Raw genomic sequence first — 24,659 nt, forward strand, 5'->3', positions numbered from 1 at the left:
CGTTTGTGCTTCCATCTGTCTTTCTCATCGTAATCTGATGATTCACGAATGAGTTAGTTGGGATGGAGTGATGCCTGAGCAAAGTACTTGGCTGCTATCTGGAAGAGAAATGTGGGTATGTCTGGCAGGTTTCCGTCTTGGTGCAGGAGAGTGTTCCTTACAAACCATGGGGCATCGAAGATCATTCGGAGGCATTTGTTTTGGATTATTTGTAATCTTTTGGTGTTGCTAGGGGAGGTGTGGCTCTACGCTGGTGAACGGTAAGTTAATGTGGGGCTGACGATTGCTTTTGTATATTCTTAATTTTTTTCTGGACTGACTTTGCTTCTTCGGTTGAGTAGAGGGTAGAATTGAGCTATTGCTGAGTTAGCTTTGTTGCAGGCATGAGAGATGTGGGAGTTGAAGTTGAGTCGGTTATCTAGTTTGATTCATAGGTATTTTACTTCTTTTTGCCATGAGATATCATTGACTATTGTGACTATTGTGATTACTCTGTGATGGTTTGCTTTCTTCCATGTAAATAGTATGGCCGTGCTTTTGTCTGCATTGACGTCTATTTTCCATTTTTGAAACCATTTTTCAATATTTGTTGCTGCATTTTGTAGTCATTGTGTGGCTAGGTGTGGCCTGAGTGATCTGGCTAGTATCACCATGTCATTTGCATAAAAGGCCACGATGGTTGATGGAGTGTTTGGGACGTGTGAGATGTAAATATTGAAGAGTAGTAGTGATAGAAGGGAGCCTTGCGGGACACCTGCTATGATACTTCTTGCAGAGGATCTGAGACCACGCAGTTTCACTTGAAATTTTCGGTCTTTCAGATAAACGTCTATGATTTGGATGAGGTTTAGTGAGTATTTTGCTGTTATTAGTTTGTGAATTCCACATAGTTTAATTTCTCTATATATATTTATTTCACAAAAAACAATAAATGGTATATTATTCTTTTCCATACAAATTTCGATAATTTTACTTAAAAATGCAAGAATGTTTAATTATTTATGTGTAATCTTATAATTTTCATTTAGTTTTAATTATTTAAATGCATTTTTTAAAATGAATCACAGAAAATACCTTTTATTATTGTGTTACCTACCCAACATCTACCTTATGCATGCATAGATTCTTACATTAAAAACAAATATAAAAAGAATCCATAAGCACAAGCAAAAATAGCTCACAAAACATATTTTTTACAAAACATATTAGATTTCACTAGTTTACAATATATATATATATATATATATATTTATGAAAATAAATTTAACTGACTAGAACCCGAGAAAGTATAACAAAAACCTTTAATACATCACAACTAGTTTCATCGGTGCTCCGACTTCTTCAGGTGAGAAATAAATAAAAACATAAGATATAAAATAACACGGTAAAAAATGAACTTTACAGCTTAATAAAAAGTAGAATAGTAACAGTCATATTTGAATAGGTGACCGCGTGCTACCGTTGGCATGAGTAGAATGTGTGCGACAGCTAATTTTTGAGCGCCAGTATTGGATTACTGCGCTATGGGAATCAGGCAAATTGTAGCTAAGATTATTGTTTAAATGTGAAGGGTCCAGAACTATTTCTTTTGATTCGATAATTCTTCTTTCTAATTCATCCTTGCAAATATATAAATTAGTAGTGCGTTCCCAATCAACTTGATGTGGCTGTTCTTCAAGGTTAGAGTTTGCCGAGAAAAGGACATGACTGGAAAGGGCGCTCGCTCGTGTTCTACTGTAGGAGATGTCACGTCTATGTTCCTCAAGACGAAGTGAAACAGATTTGTCTGTCTGGCCAAAATAAGGTCTACCACAGTTGCACAAAACTTTATAAACACCAGGAAAATGCAGATGGTTGTGTTTTGGTTTTGGTCGACTCAGAAAAGAACGAAGTTTTGGCAGCCTAGTATAGTCGGTCTTTATGTTGAATTTTTTCAGAATCTTAGCTAGTTTTGGGGTAAGAGTGCTGATAAAAGGTAACTGTATATGAGTGATAGGGTTGGAGTCATCTTCTTGTCGAGGATGTTGGCGTGGTCTCAAACGTTTAGTGATGTTATTACGAGACGAATATCCATTATTTAAGAAGGTGTTTTTCAGGAAGTTAAGCTCTGTTTGAAGGTCTTCTTCTTTGGAAATTAGACATCTTGCTCGATGGGCGAGGGTGGAGATGATGCCCAGTTTCTGAGGTGGGAAGTGATGAGAAGAACCATGTAAATATCTATCAGTGTGGGTGGTTTTTCTAAAAATTGAAAATTTAAGACATTCAGGAAATCTACTGATCTTTAGATCCAAGATGGGGAGAACGCCGTTAATCATCCAGGAACATAGACTTGACATCTCCTGCAGTAGAGCACGAGCGAGCGCCCTTTCCAGTCATGTCCTTTTCTCGGCAAACTCTAACCTTGAAGAACAGCCACATCAAGTTGATTGGGAACGCACTACTAATTTATATATTTGCAGGATGAATTAGAAAGAAGAATTATCGAATCAAAAGAAATAGTTCTGGACCCTTCACATTTAAACAATAATCTTAGCTACAATTTGCCTGATTCCCATAGCGCAGTAATCCAGTACTGGCGCTCAAAAATTAGCTGTCGCACACATTCTACTCATGCCAACGGTAGCACGCGGTCACCTATTCAAATATGACTGTTACTATTCTGCTTTTTATTAAGCTGTAAAGTTCATTTTTTACCGTGTTATTTTATGTCTTATGTTTTTATTTCTCACCTGAAGAAGTCGGAGCACCGATGAAACTAGTTGTGATGTATTAAAGGTTTTTGTTATACTTTCTCGGGTTCTAGTCAGTTAAATTTATTTTCATAAATGTATACATCCCGAGTAAATCCTAATTTCAACAATATATATATATATCACTATTTCACTATATATATATAATAACTTTTGTACATATACAGAAGTTAAAAATTTTAAGGACAACAGGATCTTTCTGCTGGCTATTGTTTGCTATTTAATATCATTATTTAACAGAAAGCATTTGGTCCATTCCAATTTGCACATTGTTTTAATCAAGTCTGCTGTTTTCATTTTCCGAAGCATTTTCTTGCAGGATCATATAATCTAAACGCTAATAAGAGCAGATAGTTAATTACCTAGAGCTGAGCTGCAATGCAAAACAACAGAAAAGTTCATCGAAATATCGCATGCTTAGAAAGAACTAACAGAACGGTCAGGTCACCCATTGCGTATAATTTAATAAGAATCCTGCTGATAATAATGACAATAGATATTGGACCGTGATATTCGATGCTTTTCACTTTAATTAAGCAGATTAGCTTTCAATGTTTGTTTACCCCTCCTCCCACAACGTTGTAGGTTAACACGGATATTGATAACTAAATTCTTTCATAAACTTTCATGGTAGTGTGTGTATGTGTGTGCTGAATTTTTCTTTGCTTGCTTTTTCATTTAATTTTAAGAGAAAAAAAAGAAGGAATGTAGTAAACTCAACTGGAGTACAACATATTGAATGATTTAAGAATAAGAAACCTACGGATTGAGTATTTTAATAATAAGAGAGGACATAGCGCCCTATATTATCACTAAAATAAATAATCTTCATATAAATAAACTGATTTGACATATAATTCTTTATTATTAATAATAAAAATATTGCAATCATCTTACATATTCCAACGAAAAGTAAAATTACTTTCATGAAATGCCAATCTTTATTTTCGAAATTAGGAGTGATCTCTCTCTATAGAATGAGCAATATCGAAAAATATAAAATGAAACTGTTCAACAGCCGATATCTTGTCCTATCAAACTTCTATTCTCCACGGACCTTGAATTGGCGAGAGACAGGAATAGAAGCCTTATCATCCAACTGGCTCCAAATGCCAGAGCCTTTCCACTAGATGGTGCTATTCTTTATGCAACGCACTAGAGTACAACCATTTTAAAATAGAATAAGTATAATTATAATAAGAATAATTAGGGGAAAAAAGTGCCTTTAGTCAAAGTTGAATTCTAGATGACTGGAGGAACGTTACCATTGTATGTATCTAAAAAAAGAGAAATAAAACTGAACATAAAAAATAAAACTGAACATAAGAAATAAAACTGAACATAAGAATTGGGGAATACTGGAGCATTCAGTATTCCATACTGAATGCTCCAGGTGAGATTTATGCGACTTCAGAAGAGGCTAAGAAACATTATGATGTTTTTCGAGAATATAAATGGGAAATACAAAGTATATGACATATAAGTAGATTGTAAGTCAGCAGTAAGAAAATTAAAGTATGCGTAGAAAGATGTCTGATATAAAATCAGGTGTAAGACAAGGTTTTACTCTATTTCTAGTATTACTGATTATCTGTATAGATCGCATGATGAACAATAGCAGAATGAAACCTGACATAAAAATCGAAGATATCAAACTCAAATCTTTACTTTATGCAGACGATGTTATACTTCTATATAAATCTAGTACGTCTTCGGATCTCTTTCACCAAACGAACTCTAATATTCAATAAAACAGTTTTAATTTTATTAGATTTCAGGTATTAGAATATTAGATTTGAGGAAGCCTGAGATATGGAACGAATGGCATCATTGGAAGAACCATATAAATGAGAATATAAGAAAATAATTTGGCATGTCAGCATTCAAAAATGTGTGAAAAGAAACTATTCTAAGGTAACATAGGATGAAAGAAGGATTCAGAAAATAGGTGTTTGTTGTCAGATGATGGGAGTGGAAATAGATGAAGATCTTGGTGGATTGATGCAGCTGGAAGGTCCTGGAAGATTAGAATGCTGAAAATATTGGAACAGAAATGCAAACAGACATATTTTCCCTATTCATATATAAAGAAAATAAATGACTTATGCATTGATTTAGCTTTAGTTATAGATCTAGCTCCCACTGATAAGACCTCAATAAAGATCGAAACCAGTCCGTGTAGTGACCATTTCCATAATATTTTGCATTATGGGATATTATGGCAATTGACATGAAGTCAACAATATCCTGTATACAGCTAGTCATGAACATTCTTCACGCGCAAACTTTGTTTGCTTACACCTCGATTAAAGAATTTAAACAAGAATATAATTTCTTCTCAAGTGTAATAAACTGACAATTTTGGATTCCTGAAAAAATAACATAATAATGTGGAATAAAATTGCTGATAAAAATTAGTAATTGCACCTCTGAGGATATGTTTGTTGTTCTGAGCCATCCAGTCGTTTTCGACTCTTCGTAATTCCTAAAGGCGCTCTTTTCTTTCTTCCTGAGGATATATATCAAAATATTTATGATGAATGAGTCAATAAACAGTAGAGTAGCTGATGAATCCTTAAAACCAAATTTAGATGTTTCTTTAAGTGGTGAGGTGCAATACAGTGTTAATGGCTTTAAATAATCGTAGAGATTTTACATAATCCCGTTCAATTTTAACTAATGATCCAACTGAAATACAACAGTATTGAATTAATGTTAAACCAATATTAATTAGGGTTTCTTGATGCTTTATTTATTTCCTCTTCATTTACAAATTCTTATCAGTAATTTGATTTTTGTCTAAAATACTTTTCTGACGAATGTATTACTAAATAAATCAACACAGTTACGTACAAAAAAAGCTCCAGCTGTTAAAAGACAAGGCGTAGACTATATTAGCTGACTAATAATATATATATTTATATTTATTTATAAACTTCCTTGATGTTTACATTTTATTCTGTTCATTCCATCTGCGATGGCTCGGGGGAATGTCTGGAAACTCCCGAGGCTCTCACTCCGTTGGACACCGATACGGCAGAAGTGCGTCCCAGTCTCAGGTATCTGGTAAGTTCGTCTCCCCGAACGCAACACATATGCCAAGATCGAAACAGCAAAGGGGTGGCCACCGACGGGATGAAGGCAATCCACACGACGCTGATGAAAGTCAAATCGAAATGGAAACTGTGTTCGTAACTTTCAGAAATGACGTGCTTCAACAGCCGGACGAGGTTCAGAGGAAGAAGACAAACTGCATACACACAGATCACTGTAATGATGAAGTTCTGAGTGCGTTTCTCTTTGGCCCAATCGAGCTCGTCGTCGTCGCGATTATTCGCCGCCATTCTTAGCGATATCTCTTGAGAATTTCTCTCTGCGTGAATCGGCCTCCCCGATGCGGCGTCGGAGCATATGGATAAAGTGACAGAAGACTGCTTTCTGGAATTAGCGACCACGCACGGAGTCAGAGAGGTGACCGAATCTTCCTCACGACCTCCAACCCCAGCTGTGTCGCGGTAAAAGATGGAATACGAGGACTGGCGGGTCTTGATCTCCTCAGACACCCTGACGTGTAGGTATGCAATTAGACCCAATGGAAGGACGTAAAGGACTATAAACAGACCCCGGATGTATTCTTCTATGTTGTCTTCTATGTTGACAGCGCAAATTCCCGTGCCTTTAAACTGTGCTCCGAAATAGAGCTCTAGGTCAAGATACCTGGTGTACACAGCGTACGGTAAAACGGCAAAACAACTGGCTACCCAGACACCGACTAGACAAAGAAAGGGTGGAATCCTTGGCTTCAACGGATACATTATCTGCCTGTAGCGGTCGAAGGAGATGAGGAGAAAGGTCAGTATGGTAGCATGGAATGGGACGTCCTGCAGCATTGGAAAGAAGTAGCAGAAGAAGCTACCAAATACCCAGTTTTGGAAGAGGACTGTTGCTAAGGAAATGGGAAGTACTACGGTGCATTTGATAAGATCATTGAGGGCGTTGCTGATCAAATATTTGTGAATCGATTGGCACTGTTGACGATGAACCAAAATCCTGCGTATTAGTATGGCGTTCGTTGTGAATCCACATATGAACAGCAGTCCATACAGGAGCAGGAAGAAAGGGTAGATTGAATGAAAGGATATACGGATGTGTGGTCGGTTGAATTCTGCTGTTTCATTGTGGAAGTTCATCATGAAATGCATGAGAATTCCAAGGTATGTGTCAGGGATTTCTTTCAGTGGCATTTCTGATTCTTTAGTTGTGTTTTCACTTGTGGCCATAAGAGGTAAGGAAATTCATTGTGTTGCCATCGCCTCCTTCCTCCACTAAACAAGATTAAATGCAGTGAACAGCATCCAATGAGATCTGAAAAGAGAAAGTCCCAATGACAGAAATATTAATGAATGTTAGTAACAAAAATGCAGAAATAATTTTAATATTTATAGGTCTAATATTACTTAAAAATAGGTTTTTAGGCCTAACGATATCTACATTCTGTTGTTGTTTTTTCTCATTTAATGCATTTTTGATATTATTCCCACGCACCAATGTTTCAGAACGTATAACATCTTAGCACCGTGGGTATCAAAATGCCAATATCCTTTTTTATTCATTCACAGATAATTCATACGAGCTAAGAGATAGATAGAATGACTTTGGCTTTAAGTTGATTGGACTGACTGGGCCCAGAACATCTGAAAATTTGAATTATTTTGAACCATTTTAATAATTCGTTCACATTTAATGAACAAATATTTCGAGTGTCTGAAAATACCAATCTTAGGAGCTCATAGTGAATTGGCTCTGATTTCTATGCTTTGAGTTTACTCGAAGGTAACTACTTTCGAGGCCAAAGATAGATAGATAGAGAGAGAGAGAGAGAGAAAGTCGGTCTTATTACTTGCCCCTGAGCGCCATCCATAATACTTAATGATTTTTTCCACTTCACTGAGAGGGAGAGAGAGAAAGAGCGAGAGAGAGAGAGGGAAAGAGCGAGAGCGAGAGAGAGAGAGAGAGAGAGAGAGAGAGAGAGAGAGAGAGTTCCTTTTACAATTCGTTTCTGTCAGACGAATTCGATTGCTTTTATTACTTCTTTTTAAGGCTTGCTTGACGATCCCGAAGGAAGAGCAACTTATCATTTGTTTCTGAAAAATTTCCTCAAATCCATTCATTTGAGAACTAATTTGTGTCGAGACTTTAGATAGTAAAAAAATAGTTGCCTTTATCATGCTTTTTGTGTGCAGATGTCTTAAAGAACTCAGATCCTCTGAAGCGAGCGATGATGTGCATCTTTATGTCCAATTATTTCCCCCATTATAAACAAGCATTATCTACAGGGTTAACAAATCAATTTTCATAACTGCTTTTACTAAATTTTTTTTAGATATAATATTGATTTTCGCAGGTGCAAGCATGTAATGGCTTTGTAATTACTAAATATTATCTTGGTTTGTTTAGTAATTCAATGAATAGAGCTTTATCTTAAAGAATTTTTCCTATATGAGATAAACTATAATAATATTCTCTATGATACTTTCTGGTCTCTGCATTCTCGCCTATACATTTCTGATCTCCGATGTTCTATGAACTGCTAATTAATTTTCCATAGATAACTGTTTTATGATGTTTTTATGAGAGGAGAACATAAATGAGAAAACAAAAAAATTTCTGTTAATAGGATTCCGATCTTTCACTTATACTTCTATTCCAATTTAGCTGCAAAAATATGAACTGCTGGTGTTAGGATCAGGGCTACACTAACTGCTGTTTTGTTTCAGAATATCTGTAAAACGTTTTTCGAGTTAATTGAATCAATGCCATTTAATCCATTCAATAAATTGAAACCGATTTATTTTTGAAATCGATACAACGGTTACATAATTAATTTACTAATATGGTTGACCCAATGGCAGGGTCATTTGCGATAATAGCCCTTCAGGCGGGAGATCAATTTGATTCCGCCATCCTCAAGTGGCTTGAAAATGTTCCACGTTTATTGTATAGAACAATGTAATATTTGTTTTTAAATATATATATATATATATATATATATATATATATATTTATTGATTGCTAAAATATTTATACATACAATAAACATCTTGTGTGACATTGCATCTCATAATTTTACAGGGTTCAGCACTAAGTGCTGCAATTCCTACATTGGATTTCAATTAAAATTTTTAACAATACTTTTTTACTTTTATATTATGTATTTACAACACATGTTCTTCTGATAATAACAATGAAGATTAAACAGAATTATTTATTTATTTTTTTAAATTTGAGAAAGAGTGATTATACATACAAATTTCTGCATTTCCTTATAAGGATTACGTGTAGATGAGTGAGGCAATTTAATCCCACCTACTTCGAAGCTTGGGTTGGCTTTTATGAAGAGAGTGGGATTTAGCCTTCACTATTTGTGTTGTTGCTACTGTTTATGTATGGGATGTAGGCATTGGATGCTAGTGATTTGTGATGTGTATATCAGTGTTAATGGTTTCTTAACTTTGTTGGTATATTTTCCAAGTTCGTTTTTTAATGTTCTGTAGTTATCTACGTGTTTTAACTTTCTGGGTAGGTTTTTGAGTTGCGTGGGTATCTGATGTGATCTCACAAAAGAACCGTATGAGTTGTTGAAGGGTGTGGGGATGTAGAGAGTTGTTGTAGGTCGTGTTATACGATATGTGTCTCTGTTGTTTCGATAGGTGATGTTGAAGTAATTCCTTGTTAATGTCATATAATGTTTCAGGTTTTTAATGCTCAGAATTCTGTGTATCGCCATGTGCTTGTCGGATATTGGTCGTTGCGTGTAAGGTGTCCAGATCACTGTTGACACGATTTTTCTTTTATTCCGTATCTGAGTAGGGATTCGCAGATACCGTGATATAGAAGTTTTTTTATGTTGGGTGGAATAATGTCTTTAACTTGGAAGAGTTTTGCTGCGATGATCCGGAGTTTGGTGTGTAGGTATTCTATATGTTTTGTCCATTTAAGGTGGGAATCTATATAGAGACCGAGGTATCTTGCGTGTGTTACAGGTTTGATTTCGGAATATTGGCAGGTATTTTTGCTGTTAAAGCAGCAGTATGTGTGACAATGTATCCATAATGATGCAGGGCATATGATTCTTGGGTTGTGTATTATCAACATCTGTGTTTTGGTGCCGTTGATTAGAATTGCGTTTTGGTAGAAGTATATTATGATTTCGTTTAGGTCTTTTGTGCTTTGCAGAGAGCTGTGTTAATGTCTGTATGAATTGCTCGTAGTGCAATGTCATCAGCGTATTGAAATATTTGACTTCTTATGGATATGTTATGAACATCGTTAATATATATGTTGAATAGAGTGGGTGATAATGTGGCACCTTGAGGTACACCATGTTTTACTTGTACAGTATACTCCGACTGTGACATGTACCTATTTTTGTTACTTATGTTATGTTTGAGAGGTAGTTCTTGAACCATGTATGCAGCGTTCCTCTTATACCTATTGAGTATAGGTTGGTGAGTAGTATGTCATGTTCAAGTGTGTCAAATGCTTTGGTTAGGTCCAGCAGTATAAGGACGGCGTACTTGTTTTTGTCGAGAGCTTTGTTTATTGTGTCTGCGATGTCTTTTAATAAAGTGATGGTGCTTTTTGTTTGCTGAAAGCCGTATTGGTTTTGTGAGATGATGTTGTACTGCTGTAAATAGTTCTGTAGTCTGGTGTGTGTTATTTTTTCTAGAATTTTTGAGATGACTGGTAGTGTAGCTATTGGTCGGTAGTTCTGAGTATCGTTTCTTTTGCCGTGTTTGTATATTGGCGTAATTACTGCAGTTTTTAGTTGTTATGGAATAATGCCTGTGTCGAATATTATGTTCACGAGTTTCACAACTATTGGATTTATTTGTTCAAAGTGTGTTATAAGGTCTGTGAGTCTTATTTTGTCTATTCCTGGAGTGGTATTTGGTTTTCATTGTAGGATTGCTTCTTTCAGTTCCTGTTTTGTTGCGGCTGGAAAATACATCGTTTGTTGTTGATTTTGTGTCGGTTTTTTTTTGTTGATCGTTGGTAGTTTGTCTTTTTTGAGTTGTGTGATGTTGTTTGTGAAAGTATGGTTGAATTTGATTGTGAAATTTGAATTTGAAAATGATTGAAAAATAAAATATAAGTTTTATTCATTTCTAAAATTTTTTTCTAAATCTCTAAAGTAATCTCTAAAACCTGAGAACTTTTTATATCATTTTATTATTATCCCAGGGTAACGGATGGCAACGCTGTAACCAATGAAGTTTTCACTGAAGCTCGGCTATTGCCGTTACCCAGCCATGACTAGAGCTTTTAGCTCAATAACACCCATCCACACAGATTTTCTTCCTTCAGATGAAGGGATAAAGAGTCAAGGACTCAGTCCATCGCCCAAAAAAGAAAAAAAAAGTGGTAAATTGATATTAATATGAATATTAATTATTTAAAATAAAGAGCCAATAGTCTTCATTTCAGCGATGGAAACATTATTTAAATTAAGGGGATATTAAATCCCACATTGTTTTAAAACCGAATAAGAAACACAAAGATCGGAATCAAAGAGTTTCAAATTCGGTTTTAAAACAATGTGGGATTTAATATCCCCTTAATTTAAATTATGAATATTAATATCGATATGAATATTAATATTAATCGCTAACACGCGTTTCAGTTTCAGCTGTGATCTTAAAGTGAGTATTGCACATGAGCAATTTTGAAATTCAGGTAGAGTTTTGAGTATTCAGTTTGTATTACCAATTTGTAATATGAATCGTTGGAACAGCACAAGCATTACAATTGAATAAAACAAATACAGTATATATAATTTAAAAATGAATAAAACGTAATAAAATATAAGTATTTAAATAAAATATAAATAAAATATAACAAATAACTTACAGTTATTTTATATAATATAACTCCAATAATACATATATTTATATATATATTATTGTAACTTAATTGGTAAAAGTAGAATAAGCGCCGATCACTAATCTTAATATTTACCCTTAATGCAAAGCACATCTCCTGGAGGAGATGTATGATGCTTTGTATTAGTTTATTATAGCCAAGGTAAAATACTTTCTACATTTATATCTCCTCCAGAGATTTTTATTTAATAAGGTTAAAACACCTTATGGTAACTTGTTCTGGTAAAATACTTATAAGCTCTGTATTACTAAAATCTTGGTATTTCTAGCCTGGCTCCCACTGATGAGACCTCAATAAAGGTCGAAACCGGTGGGGGCTATTATGAGTTCGCTCTCTTAAGGTTTTTGCCTTAAGGGAGCAATTTGAGTCTCCGGGGTAAGTGTTTTCCGGCACGGCCCGGTGAGGGGCTTTGCTAGTGAATGCTTTTCTTCGGAATATGAGCGGTTGTGCTCGGTGGTGGTGGTGGTGGTTGTGAAGTCTATCACTGAGTGGAGCTAACGCTGAGATGGACGGTCTTTCGCCCACAATTGAGTAAGCTAGGGATCGTCCGAATTTTTAGAGACGGCTTTACTTATTCATAAGGTCTAAACTGGTCTGGGTAGTGGCCCCCTTGCGTTTAATACAAAGCATCATGCATCTCCTCCAGGAGATGTGCTTTGTATTAAGGGTAAATATTAAGATTAGTGATCAGAGCTTAACTACTTTTACCATGAGTTGCCTTGGTCTTGCACTACGTGCAGGGTCAGCTAGACTTGCAACACTTGCAGGCGCAAACTTGACTTGTTTGTCTGTTTGCTTACTTGGGAAATGGAGTAAAACCAGGTTTAAAATAGCTTGGTATCATTAACATATATATACATATATATATATATTTACGTGGGAGCTGAATTTTTTCATTGCCAGTGTGAGACTACTGCCCTTTTGATTGCAGGCCTAAAGTGGCTTGAATAAGTTCCATGTTTGGTCTATACAGCATGGTTTCTAGACTGGGTAAATATGAATAAAAATATACAAAAAATAGACAAAAAAATCCATAGCCCACCTTAGCATAATTAAAACAAATTATTCTAAGGTGGCTGACTGAACTATAAAGTAGGAATATTACGATAAGTCTCATGAATGGTGAGGTGTAGTGTTTGAGGTTATGCGGATTTGTATTATCTAGAACGAAAAGATGTGAAGAATGTCTTGATTTATGGCATAAATGAATATATCATTACATAAGCATGAACATCCTCTTATCTTACATATTAGGAATTTGTTGTTGTGGATGATCGTTACATACATATGGAAGATGTTCCTGCTGCCTACACTAGTATTTTTGGTGCCATGCAACTCTCTGTCCGTGGTCCTATTTAGGTCATCCAATAATCACATACTTTGTATTAAAATACAAATCGTCACGTAGTAAAACATTATGTACTGTATATGATTATTATGAGTAGCCTGTTAATTCAATTGGCTTGGGAGAATGCAATTGGTGGTGTGCATTCTCCAAAGTATGTATTAAATATGTTCATCTGTGGTGGACATATTTAAGTAACTATTTATAAATACAATTCACAGTGTGAATTTAAAAGAAAATTCTGAAGTGTGTAATGAATAGGTTAGATCACGTTTTGAAATCTATAATAGATTAGGTAGCGTGTTTAAAAAAATTAAGGCATAGCTGTCGGTAAAAAAAGATGCAATTAATAACAATGATAACGACATTAATAATGCAAATTAAACATTTATGACACACTAGTAAGTAAGTAAACTAAACACTCACGATCCTACCAAAGTTGCTTCCCAACATGTTACCAGTCATGTAAGTTGTTTGGGCGACGAAACAAGAAGTTATTTCTCTATATATTTTATCCCATTTTCTTTCTCTTTTTCTTTAATGCACATCTCCATGTCGTTCTCACTGACAGACTTTCTTTTTTTATGCATAGAAATATACATCGATTCTTATTAGGCGTATAGAACGGGCTCATTATGGGAGAAGGTTGGTAGCATTTCGAAGCCTACCCTGATTCGGAAAGGCAGTTTCTTTACGGTGGATTTATTCGGAATTCTCCCGTCAACTGAACGCACGCACAAAGGATAAATCGTTCAGGCAAAGAGAGATTTAGTAGAGTTATTACCTGAGAGTGCCAACCAGAGAAATGGCTATTCATTGGTCGTTGTCCCCTTTTAGTTTGACCTCTTTCGTCTGTAATAGGGTGTGCCTGAATGTTCGATCGTTCTCATAATCGAATAAAAATGCAGGAAACGGAGCCACCTGTCTTTCCGAAGGTTACATCGCCCATTGCGAAAGATTGGAGAAAGTTATAACTTACATTTTAGTATGTCATAAAGTATTTATACGGCATCTAGTACTACAGTTCGAACAAAAACGATCGATAATAGACTATTTTCCTGCACGCTAACGTTATGACACATTCAGCGGTGAAGAGAGTAAACAATGAGTTGACGAATGACAAAATGATAGCGCAAGATTTCGTACTAAAATCAGCGTAGACATACTGAGGAAAATATTGTGCGATGTTTGCCGGCTTACATTAACTGACTTTATAAAGCTGTACCTTATGAGTTCGCTTCTAGTCACTTTCTGGAACAATAATCTTATGGCTATTCATTGTTGATCCTTTATTATTTCATTAGTTGTTTTTATTTATTAGTTTAATTATATCTCATCTCGTTTTCCAAGCTGTTCACAGGATAAGGTGGTCAGCCTTACGCCCCGGTGTATCCTATGTCCACAGTGGTTGTTGGGTTCTCAAGGCCGGTTTACCTGCTTTGCGGAATGAAAATCCCCAGGATAAACTGTGGAAAAACACCCTATCGGCTAATTTGGCTATGGCTGAGGAAGATCCTTCAGCTCCTGACCAACGGGAATCGAACCTAGGACACTCCTTCCCCAGGCATATGGTTGCGAAGCGCACAGCCACCAGGCTAACCACACGGACAGTTTGATTATATTAGTATTCATATTTGAATTAGTATTTATAATATATTTAATTATATTATTTAAATATTATAGATATTTATTAGTTGATATTTATTAGTTGATATTTATTAGTTGATATTTATTAGATATATATTTCATTAGTTGATTCTTCACAAAGGCAAGTAAGAGAATCCTTTTTTTTCCCCTTTCTTTTGAAGACACTCGTATTTTAAATTCAGCACTCAAAAAAAAAAGAAGTTAGGAATTAGGATTATTGCTTCTTATCTAGCATGCAGAAAATTCATTTCAACAATGACGTAAGAGATTGGACTGACTACCCACCGATTTCCAAAAAAAGTACTAACATGATATACATTCTCCTGGAAGAATGAAGAGGTGTCAAAGAATTATTTTAAACAACTTATATTAAATTAAAAGCAACATTCAATTGATATAATTATATTAAAATAAAATTATTATGTTAAATTATAAAATTCTACATTTTTAGTTGAGTGATTATTTCACCGGGTAAAATTTAAATGCCATGTTAATCGCCTTATCAAAAATTTCTTCTACTCCACTTGCAAACATGCATTGTAAGGGACGAATTAGTTAGCCTTTAGTAGGTGGGAACGATAACACTGGGATCTAATTGAACGCAGAAATGAGTTAAGTTAGCTCTCTAAATCCTACTAAGAACAATGCCAAAGGTCACGCTACACAAAGTTTTCCGACGATAGACTGGCGAAATAGACATAAAAAATGGAAAGATCGAAGGGTATTCAAATAGTAACTAAAACAAAAAAAAAAGAAAAAAGAAATAAATAAAATGAAAAACAATAGAAAAAAATGAAATGTTCTACTACAAGCAATTCTCGGTTTATTGGCCACTAAACAGAAATTACTCCAAAGGAGGAAGGCTTCAGCATGAGTTACCTAAGTATCGAACATTAAAGACTCACGTCATCTCAGGAGATCGTTTTAGTGCTTTTGATTACGGGTTTCACTACCTTGGCGGCTGTTTCGATCTATTGATTCTCATCCGAGACCAGGCAGAAGCCCAGAATAACACCCTGAACTTCACGGAGTTCTCAAGAGTATAGTGGATGTCGATAAGTTGAATGCGTGATTTTTTGGGGAAATTTTAAGAAAATTTTTATCTAATAAGATAAAAGTTAATGGTTTAATTAAAATTTGCATCAGTAGGTTTCATGGCGAAAAATCAATTACATTTTCGGTCTGCTATGCATGAACTTCTGATGTCGCATAATTCTTGAAAATATTCTTAAAACTTTCTTGTAAAGGCAAACGCTAACAAATGAAGACAGAAGAAAATAAAAACACGGACTTATTTCTAGTTCCTTAACGAAGCCAATAAATAAAATCATTAGTGACATTCTACAGATTTTTTTTTCTATTAACTTAAAAGACAATAATGAATTTTTGTAAGACTTGTTTTATTTAATAACAAACATTCGTAGTTTTCGGAAATCCTTAAGAATGAGGTCACTCAAGAATTAATCCCTTCCTTATTACCATCTCTAGAACTTAAGATGTTGACCAACTTGTTCAACCACCTAATGATTAGCGAACCTTCTGGTTTTGATAATGAGGCTGCTTGCAACATACGACAAACGAACTCACATTGAATCGTCTTCTTTGAAATTATTCTCCCAGCTTGTAGGCTGAGCCCGACAGAGAATCAAAAATTAATATTCTGTGTTTTCTCGGCAGAAGATTCCTCGCTTTATTAATGTTATTCAGAAAGAACATAAAGAACATAAAAGTAGGTAAAAACAATTACTTGATGCATAAATATTTCTAAAATGTGAAATTTTGTATTTTAAAAAAATAGAAGGAAAAAAAAGAAAATTAAATGTCAATGTGAAAGAACCGTATTATGGTCAGCTCGTAAATTTTGAAATGTTTTAAGTTCTGAAATTCAAACTAGCCTTGGGTGATACATCTCTCCTGTGCTTGAGTGTTGCCATGCTCTGGATAAACACCAAATATTTTATTGAATATATGAATATGTATATATTTTATACATATTCAATATACCCTATTCCTCCTATGGGTTTAAATTCGGAAGAAGGCGAGTTCAGAAGCCTTAAGGTAGCAGCCCTACCACTGAACTATTCCATCGTCAGGCTAGTCCCCTGACATGGAGAACATAACCATACTTGTAAGCTGACAGAAAAAGATAATCGGATTGAATCTATGGGAAACGACCCTGGAATGGAAAAGGGAAAACGAAAATAGAAACGACAAAATATAATACACATAGCAAACTGGAATGTAAGAGGAATAGCATATAAAGAAATAGAATTAGACCAGTTATTAAATGAAAGAAATTTTAAAATAGCAGTAATCACTGAAACAAAAAAGAAATTAAAAGGAACTATGAGAACTGAAAATTTTAATGTGATATACAGCGGAGTCGACAGAGACCAAAGAGCACAAGCAGGAGTCATGATTTGGATTCATAACTCCCTTCCAAAACAGTTAAAACATTATAAATTATGGAATGAAAGAATAATAGAAGCTAGAATAAAAATAGATAGAGGCTATTTAACAATAATTGGTTTATATGCCCCAAAAGAAGGAAGAGAACAGGATAATATTGATTATTATAATCAGCTACAAAACATATATAATAAAATAAATAAAAATGATTACATAATTTTAGCAGGAGACTTAAATGCAAGAATTGGAAACACGAAAATTAATAATAATATAGGAATACATGGAGAACACACTCTAAACAGAAATGGTAAAAAATTGATTGACTTTGTAGTTTATAATAACCTAAAAATAATGAATTCCTTCTATTAACATAAAGACATACATAAATATACTTGGGCAGCAAGAGGATGGAAATAAATATTAGATTACTACATATTAAATGAAAAGACATCAAAATTTTCACTAGATGTTAGAGTTCACAGAGGGTATGAAATAAGCAGTGACCACTTCCTTGTTAAAATAAAATTAAGATTACCACCTAAATGGCTACAAGTAACAAGAACAGAAAGAAAAATTGAAACATTTGTTTATAAAATTAGACTATTGAATGACACAAATGTACAATGGCTATATGAACAAAGAATTAACCAGTATCTAGATAAAATAAAACAAAATGAAGAAATAGAAATAGAATGGCTTAATATAAAAACAATAATAAATGCAGCAGCAAATGAAAACTTAGGAAAGACCAAAAAATTCAATAAAAGAAAAAAACTGGTGATCTGGGATGATACAATCAAAGAAATAATCAAAAAGAAAAAAGAAGCCTATCACAAATGGTTAAGCAGTAAAACATTAGAAGATGAAATAGAATATAAAGAATAAGAACCATAGCTAAAAGAGAAGTCAGAAAAAGACATAGAGAATCATGGAATAAATTTGTTTCTAATTTAGAACATGATTTATATAAAATAAGACCCAATGTATATAAGATTTTGAAACACCTAAATGCAGATACCAAAGAAAACATAAAATTAAACACTGAATTGAAATTAGAAGAATTTCTAAATTACTACACAGAACTGTGGACAGACAAATATTTTAAAAAAGACAACTGGCAAACAATTAACGAAAATGAAAAGGAAATAACTGAAGAAGAATTAGAAATCAGCCTGAAAGAAACAAGAAACGGAAAATCACCTGGAGAAGATAAGCTAGGTTCAGAACTATATAAATACGCAGGAAGAAGATTCAAAGGAAGACTCTTATTATTTTTAAATAAAATTTACTCAACTGGTATCCCCCCCAATAGAATGGAAAAAAGCAATTGTGATTCCTATCTTTAAGAAAGGTAATAGAGATGACCCTAAAAACTATAGAGGTATCAGTATACTAAATTCATGTTACAAAAAATACAGCAGAATCTTAAATAACAAACTAATGAAATATTCCGAAAACTTTATTCTAGAGGTACAAAATGGATTTAGAAAAGGACGATCATGTATAGACCCAGCCTTCTGCCTAAAATTAATAATAGAGAAAAGAAGAGAATATAATTTAGAAACACATATTGCATTTATTGACTTTGAAAAAGCATTTGACAAAGTTAAAAGAAACATATTATTTAACATATTAAAAGAAAGACAAATACCAAATAATATCCTAAAAGCTGTCACAAGTATATATGAAAATAATCAAATACAAATAAAATTAAATCATGAGCTATCATATACAAGAGAGATAAACGAAGGGGTCCGACAGGGATGTCCCCTCTCAGCAACTCTTTTTAATATCTACTTAAATGAAATAATAATAAAATGGAGTAAACATTTACATCAACGAATTAAACTTTCACCTACAGTTAACTTAAACACTCTCCTCTTTGCAGACGACCAAATAATAATTACAAATTCTGAAGATAACTTACAGAAAGCTATTTTAAATCTAAATGAGATATCCAAAGATTATGGTATGATAATATCAACGGAAAAATCAAAACCTATGTCCTTTAAAGGACAAGATCCAGAAAGAACTAAAATAGTAATAGATAACAAGATCTTAGAACAGGTGAATTCATTTAACTACCTAGGATGTATGATCACTTATGAAAATGAAAAAGATATAAACATAAAAATTGCTAAATATTTAAAAATAACAGGAGTAATTAACTCTATATTTAAACCAAACCTAGTACAAAAACAAACCAGGCTAAAAGTATACAATACATTAGCCCTACCGGTCTTAATGTAGGAAGCGAAATCTGGACAATAAAACAAAAAGACAAACAAAGATTAACAACAGCAGAAATGAAGTTTATGAGAAAAACTGCAAAGTATACCCTATTTGATCACAAAAGAAACAAAGATATTATGAAAGAATTAAACCAAGAACCAGTAATTGAAAAAATTAAAAAATATAAACATAGATGGATGGAACACGTTCAAAGAATGAAAACAGAAAGATTACCAAAACAAGCCTTAAAGTACAAGCCATTAGGAAAAAGGAAACCAAGACGTCCTCTTAAACGATTCAACGATGACTTCTAAGGCCGGAACAGGCCATACTAAGCCTAAATCCTTGATACGTATGATGATGATGATGATGATGTATATATTTTATTTTCATAATACAACAATCAAAACTCCGAGTGGTTTTGATTGTTGTATTATGAAACTACTTGTTGCGAGGTAATATTAAAATCAGAAAACAAATACTCTACAAAATAAAATATCGTACAGCTGTACTGTAAAGATGCATTGTTTTTGTTTAGGCTACTTGTTTTGAATAAAGAGAAATAATAATAATAATAAATAGGCTTACTAAACGACTTGTTTTTTATAATTCAATCAATAGATGTATCCATAAAAAGTTAGGTTACTTTGTGGCATGATATCATTATATGAAAATTCATTAATATATGTGAAAACTGAGTCCTTTTATAATATTATGATCTATAATTCTAAATGCCTTTTATGCATTTATTTTAATATCTTTATATTTCACAAACATTTTTATTTTATGCTATATCTGCCCATGAAAGGTTGTTGTAAACTTATAACTCATTAGTATATTAGCCTATGAATTTTTAGGTCTCTTTTATATATTTTTTTGTATTTTATTTATTTTTTTCATAATCCAGAAACGCTACTTTACAGACTAAGCCACTCCAGACCTCCAGTAATCCTTTGATAGAATATCTCATCGGAGATGAGAGGTGAAATATACGAATGTCTTTGAGTTGTAGGCGAACTTTGTTGCTTAGTATGTAAGATGACTATCTACGATTAATTTGCTTATTGGAGATCTGAACTTTGCAAAGGTACCGTGTTCGGTCTATATAGCAGGGTTGTAGAATGATATCACCATTAATTACCCGTAGTACTAAAATGTATGGTACGTTTAGGGACTTTTACCCTTCATGATCGCTATTTACGAAAGAATAAAGTATTGCTAGAATACTTTATTCTAGAAATGGTTTATTTTCTGAATTTCTTTTTCAATACACCCATCGCATTTCTTTATAAACTGCTCAGAAAAAAATAACATAACAGTATGGTTGTTCATGAATATTTTATTTTTAACAGTGTCTCCAAAGCAAATATTTGATATAATAGGCATTCTGGCATACAAATTCCGAATATCCAATAGAAATTGATCTACCATTTAACATATCGGCATACCATGCAATAACTGATGCCCATAAAAAATGCAGTTTGCGACCACTTCGCGTCACATTTTTGTGGGATTGTTGAATGTATTACCCACATCTCCGAGATGGCAAGAAACGACTTGAAGCCTATTATATCATCTTGTCTTAATGTGCTGTTGTCACTATGGGCTCAGGAGCAGAAGATAGGAACCATTATAAGAAGAGCTTCCCAAGATCTTCCCAAGCGTCAACTCCCTTCAACCGTACAATGTCTTGTCACCAACTGTCCCTTTATGTTGTTATAGATACACGTGAATCATTTCCAATAGAAGTATGCTGGAAGTCAATGGTTTGGAACCTTCACAAACAACAGCTCAGCTCGTATAAACTGGTGCCATAAACATATGACGGAACAGAACCCTTATTCTAGGCGTTGTTTGATCTAAAGAGATGAGGAATACTGTACCATCCTTCCAATGGGACACTAAGAACGAAGGTAGTTTTCTAGTGTAGGACGGAATAATATCAATTACCGCACCTTCTCTTCATGTTTTTGATAAGCATAACGTAACTGCGAAAAGGTACCAAGAACAGATCATCGAAGTCTGTGTGTGACTTTGTAGGCGTGCGATTTGCCTAGATTTTCTTTACGTGCATGGCACTTAAAGAAAATCTAGGTAAACCGCACTGCCCATAGAGCTCAGCCCATCACTGTTCATAGCGCTCAGCTGATCGAGGAGTGTCTTGAAACTGAAGATATTCAATGATTGCTACAACCAGTACGTTCACCAGACTTAAATTCGATACGTTGGATGCCCTTGGGCATCCATCGCTTTGTTAGGAGAAAGCCACCGCCTGGATAATTTGATGAAATAAAGTCAACGCTGATGGAAGAATAGAATTTGTTCTCGCAAAATCTTATAGACAGCCCCCTTTATATCGACCATGGTCCAGCGTTAGGAAGTTGGAGGGGAACATCACAAAAATATGATCATATTTTTGACCATGTTGTGTTGACTTTTGTAATGTGATTTTTTTTGGTAATTCTTTATATACCCTTTATTTAATGTCCTTTATATCTGTCGGATGTTTCTCGCTGTCTCCTCAATTTCATTATTATTCTATTGTCTCAAATCATACCAAATTTTGTCATGCTTGAAAGCGAACTGTACGAGTTACAACACATTTTCCAAGTGTTTTTTATTGTCATCGAACAGTATATAAGAAACACTGTTAACCTATATTTTAGTGCATCCATAAACTCAGGGTAATATAATCGCAGCGATTGAAAGATCGAACGCGGAACTTGTAAGCCACTTCAGTTCTCCAATAAGTCTCGTCTTGAACAATGAAAATCATCCCGCGCCTAAAAACATTCACAACGAAATCTGAATTGGCAGTCTGCTGGCTTGAGAACGAACGGCTATTCCGACAAGATATTTATTCTTATAAATTTAATTCTATCTGTCTTGTTCATGATTTTCAGAGTTACAAAATACCATACACAGATGAAACGTTTACAGTGAGTTGCAAACAGCAATCTTGTGATCTTGCAACAATAATAGAAACTGATCTTGTTCGCATAATTACTTTCAGATGCGTCTGAAACTGTTCACTGCGACACTCGTGATGAGTGATAGTTTACCGGAATAAATCATCGTCATCGTATGTTACGCTTTCGCGCCGACCTACACATTTTATCGCGTAAGATTCCGTAACCAATAACCCCGCGGAATAGGTTGGTTGCTCCTTATTCCCGGTGGTATCCCATGTCTGTCGAAGCGTGTGTTCCCGGGGCTGGTTTGCTTGCTTTGCGGGAGGGAAAACTAGAGGATAAACTGGGAGAAAAACCGTACTGTCCACGCCCAAGACCGGCTACCTGGGCAATGGCTGAGGAAGATCCTTCAGCTCCTCACGTCGTCGACGGGAATCGAACCTAGGACACTCCTTCCCCAGGCGAAGCGCACAGCCACTAGGTTAACAGCGCTGACACCCGAATAAATAAGTAAAATATTTCTAAAAAAATATTTCTAACTACTGGCATTTCGAAATATTTCCTTGTTGTTTAAATGAGTTAAAATACCTTAAAAAGGAATATTTAAATTTATTATCTTCTTCAAGGCGCATTTACCAGTGTTGTTGTTTCCCTCATAAAGGGCATACAAGCAAAGTATTTAAAAACAAAAACATGATTTTGTTGTTTGTTTGCTTGTTTGTTACCGCACTGTGCATGTTTTCCAAAGAGGATCAGGATGAAAAGTAGTGAAATCTCAAACACAAAAAAAAAAAAAAAACGTAAAGAAAAGTAAAAAACCTTAAGAGAAAAGTAGATAAGAGTATAAACTTGGTGAAAGTGAAAGACAAAAAACTGTAACGAGAAAGAAAAAAAAAATAAGCTGACTTTTTTTTTTTTCAAAGTCACATCGGATTTCTCAACTAATATTAGCATATTAGTAGAGTGCTAATACCAATAAAATATCCTGAGTGTCATATAGGATGACCTAATTAACTACGAACAATGTTTTCACACAATCAAGTTAATTGACTAATTTGTATACTGCTCAATCACTTGCGTAATGAATTCTTCATCAAAGATATCACATTGCACGAGCTTGTTCCTTGTCACCTAATTTTCTTCAAGAAACTGCTTAATCTCTTTAGGGTTTTTATGCATTAAACCGAGACTTTTTTGCCATGCGAATTGATTTGACGATCGATCGCTTTTCTCAGTATAATCAGCTTTAAAAAAAGCAAAAAAGTGCGCAGTGCATTTTTAACTGCAAAGTTAAACAGAATTGTTGGTCGCAAAGAAGCAGTAATTGACTTACGGGATATGCGAGTAAACTTTCGTTTACTAATAACGTAGCAAGTGAATAACATAGCAAGTGAAGCAGTCGATAATATTTTGAACGTAATGTTAACCTTAGTTCATATGAATAACTTGAATCTTATGTGAATCTCATATTTGCTCACTCATTTGTCACTTTGTTTGGAACTACGAAAGACATAACTTAGGTGTCGAGGTAATTATATTGCGTTTGTCAATTGCGTGGGACCTCCAGGGAGTGCATATCTCTTTTGGTGTATATAACATTCGAGGGTTCGAGCGAAAAATCTCTTCTACCTACGTGTTAGACTAACTAACTCACCTTCAATAGAAAATCTCTTATAAAGATACACTGAATCTCCGATGCAGGCAGAACGAAAAGAAAATGTCTACTCGCAACAACGCAACGGAGGCACTCTTTAGTATGAGAATAAACATCTCAACTTCATTTCATAAATCGAATATGCAATTATTTTGGGGATGCATTTACATCCATGCCGATGATTCATATTATTCATATTTTTTGTGAATTGCTCTAAGTGCGTGATAAAACATAATTAAATAAATAAAAAATATTCCAGACTGACCATCAGATTTTATTTCCTTAATTATACGAAGTTCCTTCGCCACGTGTAGATAGATTAGAGTCTCGACTAGGTTCACTTGTACTTTATTTCAAAGACATAGTTTCCGTTTTTTTAAAGTAATAAGCTGTAAATTGTGACTGTCTTCATTTTGATTGGGATTTCAATTCAATCAGAAAAATGACAGACTTGAAACAGCAGAAAGAAGTAATCGAGTCAAATTGGGGAAAAACAATCATAAAAATATTGGAGAAGGCAACGTAAAATATGAAAAGAAACAATAGATAGCACACTCCCATAAAGGCTAAAGAAATTTATTCCGGTTCAGAATGCACGCTAACTCTTTTGTATTGTAGTTTACGAATTGATTCGAGAGAGTCAAAACTGTGAATTCTTACTATTAAGATGTTCTGTTGTGTTACATGGAAGATGTGTGACGAACATTACACGAATAGTTCAACACTGTAGGGTGATTTCTTTACCACGACAAAGTTCCTCTTATTCT

At 34.3% G+C, this 24,659-nt stretch overlaps 1 protein-coding gene across 1 annotated transcript; it reads right to left on the reverse strand.

The window, feature by feature from the left end:
* Positions 1–5,713: 5,713 nt before the first annotated feature.
* LOC150107551 (prolactin-releasing peptide receptor) lies at positions 5,714–7,030 on the reverse strand. The gene has a single exon (XM_090392126.1). The coding sequence runs from the start codon at positions 7,028–7,030 to the stop codon at positions 5,714–5,716; it is 1,317 nt and encodes a 438-aa protein (XP_090248252.1).
* Between the last annotated feature and the right edge of the window lie 17,629 nt (positions 7,031–24,659).

This window comes from Typopeltis vanoorti, chromosome 4 (assembly GCF_054136105.1).
Source record: "Typopeltis vanoorti isolate ZY-2024b chromosome 4, IOZ_Tvanoo_1.0, whole genome shotgun sequence".
NCBI classification, from domain to species: domain Eukaryota; kingdom Metazoa; phylum Arthropoda; class Arachnida; order Uropygi; family Thelyphonidae; genus Typopeltis; species Typopeltis vanoorti.